Here is a 13,004-nt window from a genome sequence, read left to right on the forward strand (position 1 = left end):
CTGCCACTTTTAATGCCTTGAAACCACTTAGGGACGAAATAATAGGTTTTTGCTTTATCAGCCACATATAGAGAAGTGCAGGCAAATAAAAGCCTACCCCCTCCAGGAGGCTGTCGAAATCACCCATCCCTTTTGCATTATTGCCTATTTATTGAAAAAATCACAACCTTGGAGCCCTCATTTTTCGTTTTTTTCCTTAACGGGGGTTCCAAAATGGCGATTTTTACAATGAATTGGCAAAAATCGTAAAAAAGGTGGGGTAACATAATTATAGTCCCCTGAAGTGAGTCAGGCTTCGATATGGCAGCAATTTGTTCTATATAGCTGAAAGAGGGGAACCTATTCTTTCCTCTCCAAGTGGTTTCAAGAAAGAGAAATTGTGTGTTTTATACAGCAGAAGTGCATATCGCCTCAATGGGGCTCAAAAATTTTGAATTTTCAAATAATTAGGCAATAATGCAAGAGAGGTTGGGTGATTTGACAGCCGCCCAGATGGGTAAGCTTGAATGTGCCAGCATTTCTTTATAGAGCAAAGCATGTTCTTTGTTCCTTAATTGGTTTCAAGGCAATAAAAGTGGCAGTACTATTTATCAGAGATGCCTTTTTACCTTAATGGGGGCTCAAAAATGGTGAATTTCCAATAAACAGGCAATGACGCAAAGGCGTGAGGGGGCTGATTTCGACAGCCCCCAGAAGGGTCCGGCTTTTATTTGCCAGCACAAAATTATGTAGCTGATAGAGCAAAGCCTATTCTTTTCTCTCTAAGTGGTTTCAAGGCAATAAAAGTGGCAGAACTATATATCAAAGACACCTTTTTGCTTCAATGGGGGCTTTAAATGGTGACTTTTCAACAAATAGTCAAATAATGAAAATTAGTTGGGTAACTTCAAAAGCCACCTGAAGGAGATAGGCTTCGATTTGCCAACACTTCTTTATATGGAGCTAATAGAGCAAAGCCTACTCTTTCTTCTCCAAGTCATTGCAAGAAAATAAAATTGGCTGTACTATATAGTAGGAATGCGCTTTTGCCTCAATGAGTGATCCAAAATGGTGAAATATCCAATAAATCAGCAATATACATGATATAGAGGGGGGGGGTTACTTAGACAGCCCCTGAGAGGGCTAGGGTTCGATGTGCCAGTGCTTATTTATATGAAGCTGGAAGAACGAAGTCTACTCTATCCTAAGTGATTTCAAATCAATAAAATGGGGTGTGCAACAAAGCACAAACGCTCTTTGGCCTCAATGTTGGGTCCAAAATTATGAATTTTCAAATAAATATGCACTATTAAGCAAAAGCCCCCCCTAAGAGGGGTATGCTTCAGTGTGCCACTTCTTTGGATGTAGCTGGTAGAACAATTAAAGCCTACTTTTTCCTCTCAAAGTGGTTTCAAAGCAAACAAAGTGGCTGTACTGTAGTAGAAATGCCTGTTTTTGCCTCAATGGGTGCTTCAAAAAATGGTGATTTTCCAATAAATAGGCAATATACAACAACATAATATAGCCAAAGGGGGGGGGGGCTTCAACTTCCCCACCCTATGAGAGTGTTAGGCCTTGGTGTGCCAACATTTTGTTTTATGTAGCTGATAGAGAAAAGCCTACTCATAACTATCCAAGTGATTAACGAGCGGAGATAATTTGATTTAATTTTAACTACAGTATACATTATACATATACATGTTATACATATGTCTATGGAAATGCATACAAAAAGTGACATTTCTGAAATTGAAGTATTCAAGTTTGATACCTTATAAATTTGCTAAGAAGAATGGTACAGAGTTGAAATTTCATCCACATAATAATAGTATATCAATAAAGTTTTCTGGAACTTTTCAAGGTCATTGATTCATTTTTCTTAGAATTATGTACAATCATGTATTTGCAAAATTTTCAATTTTTTGGAAAAAATGACAAAAAATGCACTTTTCTACTTAAAATCTCAGCCATATGACCTACTTATCCCCTATAAATGGTACCAAATTGTAGGAAATTTATTCGTCTTTCATATGACACTAATTTTGTGGCAATTGAATGTTTATGTCAAAATCTATGTACGAAAATTCAAATGTTCTGAAAATTTGGCGGCCATTTTGAAAAAAGCGCCCTCACGGGTTAATTTTCAGGATACAGCCTGGTTACCTCATATATTCATATTCAGCGTAAAAAACTGGTCTAGAAGCACTATATGAAAATTTCTCCTTTTTCGTGTGGCACCTTGCTCAATTATAACCCGGACTATATAAGGAGGAGACAATCTAATCTAACATGAAGAAAAAAAATCTTCTTATTTCACTTTCATAAAAAATAAAAATTGATTCCAGAAGAAAAGCTAAGGATATTAATGAAACCACTTTATATCAGGGAGGAGGCATGAAATATTTCATCACTTTAAAGATGGAAAATGAATCAAAGAATATTCCTGATTTTTTCATTTCCTTCAAAAAAGAAACTCATCCATGCCAAAGTACATGTGTCTACCATGGCCAAATAAGATAACATCAACATATTCAAGGTAAAGGTAAATTCATACAATTTGACCTGATTTGACATTTGGCCAGAATGAAGAGAAGTCACTTGGATAATATGCCTCATTTGAGCTAAGAAGGGCAGAAATAAAAGACAATTTTTCCTCATATCAAGATTTCCTGAGAAATTGAAGTTTCTCCAATCATTTTCAGTATAGACAATCATTCACTTTACTATTCTAAGTAGTCAAATGTTGAATGATATTTTCTAATGCCCTCCCTGATACATTGTCCTCTAAATACAATCAACTCAGCTACCCTTATTGTCTATAAGCTCATTGATTATACCACCGAGCTGAAGAATAATATTTGACAACGCCCTTACTAATGCCCTCCCTGATGTATTCTCTGAATGCTATAAACTCTTGCACTCTCACCATTTATATGTAGGAGTTCATCCATTATAACACAGACCTGGTGAATAACATATGCTAATGCCCGAACTAATGCCCTCTGTGATATATTTTCTAAATAAAATTAATCTGCCATACTTACCATCTATAGGCTCGTCCATTATACCACAATCCATCATGGCCTGGTCAACAAGTGACGCCCTGGTCCTTTGTCCAAGACTGGTAATACTTCCTTCCTTCTCACTGGCACTATCCCTCTTCCTTGATGCGATCTGCTCCGACCCAAGGTCACTCACCTCGTCCTCGTCACTGGCGACCGCGGCTGCCATCATGAAGAGTTCAGCCTCGAGGGGGTCTGAAGGTACGCGGTCTTTGATCTCCTCCATGGTCTTGAGGAGTTTGTTGCAGTCGCGTGCCGCCACGGGGACGAACATGGGGGCGGGGACCGGGATTGGAATGGCCATGGGATGGGGGATATGGGTGGTGTACATCTGCATAGGCACCGGGATGAAGACGGGGAAGGGTATTGGTACCAAGGCAGGTACCCTTGGGAAGTCTAGAGTAGAAATAAAAACACCAAGAGGCTCAACTTCTTTTCCATAGGAAATACATAAAGATTGTTTTCATGTGTTCATAAGAATCATTCTGTAGCAAAGATTAATGTACATATTAATAATCAAATAATAATATGGCTTATAGCCCATTTTAAAGCACAAACACAGTACCTTTTTCTTCTCAATCTAAATATTCAGTGTTGATAGCAGTGTCACTCAAAGATGATAGACAGAAGGGAGTTCTTATTATTAAAGTAGAAGCACTTACTATTGATTTTCACTGTCAATCAAGGATGCTTGGAGTTTCAGTTTTTCCTTCTTTCTATTTTTTTTTGGGGGGGGCATAGGTATATCAACTAGATTTTAAACTGGGCAAATTTGAATTGAAAGAGCTAGCATCGACCACTTTAAAGAAGATGGTTATTTTGAGGGAAAATTCCAAACAGTGGGTTTACTCCCTCAAAAGACTTGCCTGTTCCAACGCACATATCCTTCATAATTGGTCGACACATGGTTGCCTTGGTGATCTGAATAGGGCGACAAGATGTGATCTTGTTGCGGACCATCTTTGGTGGAGGGGGCAGACCCGATGGGGGTGGGGGTGGGGGCTTGATGTAGACAGTGTTGGTTGTAATCTGAGTCTGTTTGTTTGTAAAGGACTTCTTGTTCTCCTTCACGATGGTCCGTGCTAAAGAAAACAAAATAGCAAAATACACATTTTATTGTTTTGAAGAGATATGCAGCCTCCACATGTAATGAAGGAAACAAAATAACAGATATAAAGGCTTAAGATACAATTTCAAAGAATGTTTGAAATAATAGATCACTATCAAAGTAAACAACTTATCAATCAACTCTTTATTAAGGAGTCAAGTGACAACAATCTTGTGCAGATTGTACTGCAATAAATTCGTCAAAATTAAAAACAAAATATTTAGACTTACGTGCACTTAGCCTTTCCATGGGTGCCAGGGACATGACCTTTGCTATGGTAGGAGTTGCATGTTCTATAGAAAAAATTAAATCAATGAGAAGGAAAGAACGATATAAGAAAACAATTATTGTAATAATTCACTGGTCAATACACTATCCTCATAGTTGTGTAGACATGGCCCCCAAAATACCTTTTTTTGTCTCCTTACAACAAAAAAGCTGTGTATCAATGAAAGTCTTGAAAAGGTGGCACGAGTTATTTCGTCAAAACTTGCATCAAAAATACATTAATCAAAAGAAGCTGATGACACCATAATAAAACAGTGAGTTTTGTCATGATATTTTTAACAGTAACTTTTTTCAGTCGATGACTTGAATGAAGTTTAATCATTTTTGGATTATGAGAAAATGACGCTGAGCTCATTATTTTCATCATCATATCACTTCTTGCTGAAAAAAACTTGAGGCAGTCAATCTTGAAGATAAACAAAAAAAACAAAGATTGAGAGGAAATCACCAGTCTATTTATCTGTCTCTCCACCCATCCCTCTCTACCTGTCTGTCTATCCATAATCAATCAATCAATCGATCGATCACTCACTCACTCACTCACTCAATCAATCAATCCATCCATCCACCCATCCATCTATCCACCCATCCATGTCTACCTGTCTGTCTGTCTATCCATAATCAATCAATCAATCGATCACTCAATCACTCAATCAATCAATCCATCCACCCATCCATCCATCCATCTATCCACCCATCCCTCTCTACCTGTCTGTCTGGCTATCCGTAATCAAACAATCAATCAATCAATCACTCAATCAATCAATCAATCAATCCATCCACCCATCCATCCATCCATCTATCCACCCATCCATCTCTACCTGTCTGTCTGTCTATCCATAATCAATCAATCACTCAATCGATCACTCACTCACTCAATCAATCCATCCATCCATTATCTATCCATCCATCCACCCATCCATCTCTACCTGTCTGTCTGTCTATACATAATCAATCAATCGATCACTCACCCAATCAATCAATCAATCCATCCATCTATCCACCCATCCATCTCTACCTGTCTGTCTGTCTATCCATAATCACTCAATCAATCCATCCTTCCACCCATCCATCCATCTATCCACCCATCCATCTCTACCTGTCTGTCTGTCTATCCATAATCAATCAATCAATTCATCCATTCATCAACAATCTACCGATCCCTATTTACATCCAGCTATCAATCTATTTATTCATCTACCCATCTATCTATTCATCCATCTACGTGTATATTCCCATTGACTTACGTGCTGTAGATGTAGGGATAGGTTCTGGTAGTTGAGTAGTGACGTTAGGAATGTTCTGTTGGGTGTAGAAGAGTAAGAGGCATTGTTGGTTACAAACTTGTTTCATCTGCCCTCTCCACGTGAACTTCTCTGTCAGTTCCCGACCAGTGTTCTTACATCCATCACACCTATGGGGGTAAATACAAATGTCATTACTAACACCTGTTTGTAAAGACCATGAAATGGATACAAGAAAGCAGTCTTTAAGAGCAGGGCCTTGCAACACAAAGGAAAGAGATCAATCGTCAATCGATTTCCATGTTTATTTGTACATTGTAGTCAATGCAATCAATCATAAAAAAAATGTTCTACAATGATTGCTAAACCTTGTTTTACAGGACCTGGGGCCGGTTGCAGAAATAGTTGCGTTTAAATGCAAGCCAAAAAATCAATCGCAAGTCCCAATTGCGCGCTGTTGATTGGTTGAAAATTAAGTTGCCAACGATTTTTAGAGTTGGGATTGATTGCAATTCTTTTTGCAACAGGCGCTTGGATGGTCTTTATGAAAAGGTTCCTGTAATATGTGTTTCAATAGGGAATATTATTCAATGGAAATCAAACTTATTTTTAGGTGGTCCTTCCTGCCCCAAAAGTTGATTTTTCTCTCCTGCTTTGCAACTCTGCTCACCAAGTCAAGCAAGCCTTCTTCCATCTCTCCAACTACTCAAGTTTCTTAACTTTTCTGGGCCCTGTCTTACAAAGAGTTACAAAGAGAGTTTGATCCAATCAATCGTAACTCTATGGAAATCCATCCGTGTCATAATTTTTTCTATAGGAAATTTGCACAATATTCTTTGAAAACAAGGAAAAGCATACTGAAATGTCAAGAAAATAGTAAATGTATGAATATACCTCATAACTAGAAAATATTTTGAAGAAACATGTATTTTAGATGTTGACGATGCTGACTTTCCATAGTTGTGACTGATTGGATCAATAACCCGCAACTCTTTGTAAGACGGGGCTGGTTTACAGTCCTTTTAAGGTCTTCACTCATTTCAGAAAAGAATTAATATTATGGAATAGATGTTCTACCCCCCCCCCATCCCAAAAGAATTGTCTACCTTTCAACATTCCACTTTCTTACCTCTCCATTTCACTTCTTCCTGTATACATTTTCTAGTCATGTCTAGGACTTGGTGTAAGGTAAACCATTTCCGCAAATGTTCACACCACCATGCAAACTTTCAAACATCACCTGGGCCCCGTCTTACAAAGAGTTGCGATTGATCCAATCTATCTGAAAATGCATGTTTGTTCAAAATATTTCTATGATGTATTCATACATCCAAAGTTTTCTTGAAAATTTAGTGTGCTTCTTTTTGTTTACAAAGAATATAATTTTTGATTTCTTGTAGAAAATATTATGACTATAATGGATTTCCATAAAATTACGATTGATCTGACCATTGTTACTCTTTGTAAGATGGGGCCCAGGACTCAGAATTCCTTGTAAAATGTATGAATAATGACACATATTGCTTGAAGCACATGCTTGCAGATTTAAATCATATAAATGTTGTCCTACCTGGCTACTTTATAGAACCATTGCTCGTATTTAGACATGCACTCGGGCTTGCAGAAGTGACGCTTGATCCCTCCCATCATCTGAGATACATCCTGTTTGCACATCTGAGCGCAGTAATCACAAACAATGCACTGTAGCCCAAGGGTTTGGACAATCTCTTGTTTGAACAACAGCATACAACCTGAAGGGAAAACAATTATTATCATTATCATTAGTTCGGTTTGTGTGCGTGGAAAGCGAAAAGCAAACTGGATCAATATGACCCGCAGACCTGTCCTCCCGATATAACTGATTGGGGGAGTGCAGGTGGACAATCATATTATGATGACAGTAATGATTATTTGTTTTATATTGACGTATAGATAAATGCGCTAATCAATGTCATGAACAAAAAAATGATTTAATAATGAAAGTGTGAGTTTATAAAACTTATTACTGAATAACAAATTATCATCTATATATATATATATATTATACAGATATTGACTAACGATGTGTGTTATAAACATTATTTGGACCTCCGGATTTATATTTTCCCGAGGGGTTATATTTTCCCGAAGCGCGCAGCGCTGAGGGAAAATATGATCACGAGGGAAAATATTAATCCTTTAGGCGGTCCAAAGAATTTTTTTTACACATCCCATCAGTCAATATCTGTTATATTAGATAGCCTTTAATGATGTAGATAAAAATGGCCTAACGATGCGTGCAGCCTGTTGTTTACGATAGTCACAGTGATTGATGGAACTGGTATAGATCTAGATGTAACTTTTGTCTACTACTACTCTAATGCAGTGAATGGCCCTTTTCTAATCAAATCAAGTTTGTTTTAGGCCTAGCCATAGATCTAAGTTAGAGTCCAGTCCAGATACTTTAGTCCCACATATTTTATTTCCGTGTAGTTGGTAACAGCTAATCCACAAGAGGGCGCCATACACGTAGAAAAATATATTCACGGACCGGTTGGTCAATATATTCATCGAAGGTGGACCGGCTGGGAAAATACATGGATTTCGATCATACCACGTGACGCGCAATTGATCAATCGCGCTTGGCTATCTAATATATACTGTATATATATAAAATGAATATTTTGAATAAATGAAATAAACGGTATGAATGAAATGGTCAATAAACCAATAATCTATTAAATGGATGGATGGAAAGAAATGAAAACACCTAATTCAAATATGGAATAATATACATATACACTGGTAAGAAGAACGAGTCAATCAACGAATATGTATTCACCTATCTATCTTAATAACCAAAGTCAATGAGTAGAATTCATAGCATGAATGTATCTTTCTAAAAATTAAATGAGTTACCTTGGCTACAGAATGTCCTTGGCTCACCAGAGAAGTGTGTCTTTTCATAGAGAATCTTCTCTTGATGACATTGATCGCATCTCACAAACACGCAGTTAGTCTGTATCACACAAAAAATATTTATTCAATTAGAGAATAGCAATATAATGCCGAAATTTTATGTTAATGAAATCATTCTGCAAAAGAGAAAGCAACCTCTTTGTCCAAATCCATTTTTTCCCCTATTCTGAGTTCACTTCATAAACTAATCAATGCATGACAATTTAAGAGCATAATAACCTTTCATAAGAATTACAAAACAGGAGAGAAATCATTTGAGGAAGGTCACAAAAGGGTGTTGGATATATATTGTATATATATTTATTTCAATGGAAATCTCCTTATTTTCCAATCTTAACATACTGAGCCATATGCTTGAGACAACTGATGGATGGAGGATCTACAACAATATTAATCATGCAGCAACCGTCTTAATTATAAATCTTACACAAACAGATAGAATGGGGGATGTAATAAAAGTGATTTGCAGTTGTTATTGATGTTAATTTCAATGACCCTGCAAAAATTAGGGATTGACTTGCTTTCTTGTTAAACCCAGACAAAATAACCACTGGTACCACCCCCTCTCTCCTTCTTCAACAAAAGACACTGTGCACTTACCCTCTTATAGTCCTCTAGACAGTGCTCACTGCAAAAGAGGGAAGTCTTATCTTCATAATCCAGCACAAAGGGGCGAGTGTTGAACCCCCTCTGGCACTTGTGGCACCTCAAGAGGAGGGTTTCCTCCGGCAGGGTGACCGGCGGGACGTTGAACTGGGCCTGGAAGGAGATGACGCAGTTGTAGCTGCAGAAGTCCCTCAGGGTGCGGTCGCTCATGGTCAGGTGGTAAAGAGGGCGCTGTACCTTCTGGCAGTGGTCACACTTGGTAGGTTGGGGTCCCGTCTGTTGCGGATGCTGTTGACCCTGCTGCGGAAGACTGTTGGATGCCTGGTTGGAGGTGATGGACTGAGGTACCCCACTGGTGGTTGTGGGAACATGGACGTTGGTCAGTGGTGTCAAGGGAGGGGGGCCACGTTGAGGAATGGCTGCATTGTTGGAGCCGGTCAAACACTGGTAGATACTTGATGGAGGTAGACCTGTACAATACATCCACAACAAAATTATAAATAATAAGCTTATATTCATACCTTGAACAAATCTTTCAAAATCACTCTCGCACACATTGTCAAATCTCAAAAGGAGAACCTAAAAATACAAACCAGAAGCTGATGTGAAATGTTGGAAATCTCAAAAATGTTCTTTTTCATTGTATGAATGAACAAGTTGTCAAACAAAAAGAAATATCATCCACCACATGAATAAAATTGAACTGATTAAATCTGTAAATTTACAATAAAACATGCAAAGTATTGAGATACTTTGCTTTAGGGGTACCAACCACTTCAAAATCATAGAATGGGAATAAAATTTTCACTGAAAAATCTGTATATATAGTGCTGTTTAGAGTAGGTGAGATACATAATCAATATAAAGCATCAAGGCATTAGAACAATTGAAGCAGACACAAATCACTGCATATCTTAATCTCAAACTGAACCGAATATCTACTTTCTGCCATTTTTCATTTGCTAATCATCTTGATAAGCTACAAGAAATGCATAGTTAAGGTCTTGAGCTTGATATTGTTCAAAGTGACTGGTATATTGGCTTTAACATACAGTATCTTTAACATATCAGAATAATTGAAGTGAACACTAGGTGGCACTGTCTACTTACTGCCATGTTTCTTTTGATAGCTATCTCTACAAGGTGGAGCACAGAACAACTTTCTGGCTTCACCGTCTCCATAGGCAACCATTGATCTCTTGATGCAAACCAAGGAACAGGATGTACATTTCTTGGTGAAAGCGTTTTTACAGCTGTCATTGGAATATTAAAAAAAATATTTAGATTATCTGTTTTCAAAATGGATATAAAATTACCAATGATGCATGAACACAAAGTCATTATATGATCTATCCAAACTCAAGTTAAGGCTCTGTTCAAACTATGATGGTTCTGTACAACAAATGCTAATGCAATGCAAGCAAAAACAAAAAAATACTGCAAGCAAATTTTCTTTCCTTACTTTGATATTGTGTACTTCAATGTTTGAAATACATATATATGAAATTGTAATATAATGAAATTTATTAGATCCAAAGTTCCAGTTTACAATTTATTTTTCTTTAGTTGTGACATTATCACACTGTGACCTGACAGAAAAGTTTGGCAACCAGGGTGTTCGACTGCAAACAGGGTGGACAGGGAGGAGGGTCAGGATATTTTGACAGGGTGGGCAAAGGTAACCAAGAGGTGGTGTCCACCAAGAGATGAGGGAGGAGAGACCAGCAGGTCACAGTTCTGTGTGTGCGTGCCCTTCTTGGAGACCAAGATTGGCAGGCTCCTCCAAAAAGCGCCTTTGAATGTCTTTGACAGATATATGGCGCTGTACAAATGCTGCGCATCATCATCATGTCATACTTTTCTTAATAATATCATTGGGGTATAACATACAGTGGTTACCCAGTCAAGATTTGTCCTCTGTTCTCTCTTCTTCAATTTTCTCCTCTTTTTTGTCACTACTTGTGGCTTTACCCCTGTCGATAATGACTCACTACTACAAAAATATACACAATTGTGTTCTCTAATATTACACTTAGATATAAGAGAGAGGTCACTTACTTTTCATTGCATAACGGGTACGTTTTTCCATCCAGAGTTGTGCTCAAGCCAGCGCTGGGATCGTTAAAACACATGCAATTGCAAGCAGAACATCGATCTATCTTGGCGTTGTACTTCATGCGGAAAGAATCAAAGCAGGCCTCGGAGCAGAATTGCTTCTTCACTTGATGGAAAACAAATTCATAACGAATCTAGGGAACAGAATTGATAATGATACAAAATAATAATAAAATTTACAGGGTGCTTTAAACGGGTGTTCAAAGCGCACAGGTGTGCTGACTAAAGTAAACAATGAATCCATCTATTAGATCTTTTTTCAAATAAGGAATAAATAAATATGCTATTGTTGAGAAAAGGTGAGTTTTGAGTGAGGATTTGAAGAACATTACTGGGGCATGGATCATGGTTGCACAAATAATACTAGCTTTCAAGCAGAGAAGTTTTTTGGCTAAATAATATCTGAGGAATGTTTTAAATCAAATTTAAAGGAGCATACAAACCCGCATCCCACCTCAAGTCCTAACTTCTCATGCCTGGCCAGATTCATTACCCATACTGCAACATTCAATATAATATATTTCAAAGATGAAGAAAACCTTCCCCGGAAATGTCATGATGAAGAATCAAGACATTTTTGGATTCTTTAGAAAAGTTCTAAATTTATAAAAATATGGGCCAAAATCTTTTTATTTACATGCAATCGACAATCAATGAAATGTTTACGATAGCGTAGTAACCTTCCATGGTCCACACAAGAATGTGAATTTACATACATATGATTTGTAATTAAAGAGAAATGCCAGTAGTTGCTGTAAACACTGATTTCATGCGAAAGTCTGTAAAACCAGGCTTAATTGTCAGTATATCATCGAGGATCTAGATCTGGTACAGTTACATAAACTGAACTTTGTAAAATCTTGAAATCTACGCTGAAAAATGTTAACACTGAAGATCACCGACACAGATAGACACACATGGGACAGTGTATTATTATTGCTGGAATAAAGACCCGACGGAAGTGACCGAATACCCCTTTTTTTTGCCTTTTTCTCAGCAATTACACAATTTCTTCCAGAATCCTTTAGCACATATTTTTTATTCATACAAACAGATACTTGGGTGGTCATTATATTAGATTCTGTTAAAAGTCATTTTGAGATCGTTACCAGAACTGGAATTTATCTTTAAGATAATTTTGAAGTGATTTAATAATAGCTACAATTAATTTTCCAGTGACGTATGATAAATTTTGCAACTGTCTACAGCTTTAATGAATCGATTATAGCTGCTTTAGTGAATCCTCCTTAGAAACATTACACTGAATTCCTGAGAAGGGTTAAAGCTTCTTACGTCGGTTACGGTTTCACATTCGGTACACACTGCTTTGATTTGCCTTGCAATAGCAATTTCTTTTTCCTTGTTGGTATCATTCAAGATCCTTTCCTCGTACTGGTTGACACAATTCTGGGTGCAGAACTCAAAGAAGATACCCTCGGAGCCAGTCTGTAGGCAGGAGAGGGGGGAAAATGACAGTTATGACTCATTGGCGGTTTAGGGAAATTTGTTTTTCATCAGTAAAACATACAATTAATTTACAACTTACAAACATAACAATTATAATAATAATGGTGTGGATTAATAGAGCACAAACACCATCGAAGGTGTTTAAGTGGCTAGCTCAGAGATTCCCTTGACCACTGG

General features: G+C 37.5%; 1 protein-coding gene across 2 annotated transcripts in view; it reads right to left on the bottom strand.

The window, feature by feature from the left end:
* Window positions 1–13,004, bottom strand: part of LOC121413595 (zinc finger MYM-type protein 3-like) — a 33,577-nt gene that overhangs the window by 9,102 nt on the left and 11,471 nt on the right. For both annotated transcript variants that reach the window (XM_041606469.1, XM_041606468.1), the window contains 10 exons: window positions 12,654–12,806; window positions 11,304–11,494; window positions 10,356–10,498; window positions 9,240–9,715; window positions 8,580–8,679; window positions 7,252–7,432; window positions 5,685–5,851; window positions 4,380–4,442; window positions 3,908–4,123; window positions 3,024–3,437 (listed from right to left, as the gene is read on the bottom strand). In XM_041606469.1, coding sequence (XP_041462403.1) covers window positions 3,024–3,437; window positions 3,908–4,123; window positions 4,380–4,442; window positions 5,685–5,851; window positions 7,252–7,432; window positions 8,580–8,679; window positions 9,240–9,715; window positions 10,356–10,498; window positions 11,304–11,494; window positions 12,654–12,806 — 2,104 coding nt within the window. The remainder of the gene's footprint in view (window positions 1–3,023; window positions 3,438–3,907; window positions 4,124–4,379; window positions 4,443–5,684; window positions 5,852–7,251; window positions 7,433–8,579; window positions 8,680–9,239; window positions 9,716–10,355; window positions 10,499–11,303; window positions 11,495–12,653; window positions 12,807–13,004) is intronic.

The sequence above is a fragment of the Lytechinus variegatus genome, chromosome 4 (genome assembly GCF_018143015.1).
Source record: "Lytechinus variegatus isolate NC3 chromosome 4, Lvar_3.0, whole genome shotgun sequence".
In the NCBI taxonomy this organism is placed as follows: Eukaryota; Metazoa; Echinodermata; class Echinoidea; order Temnopleuroida; family Toxopneustidae; genus Lytechinus; species Lytechinus variegatus.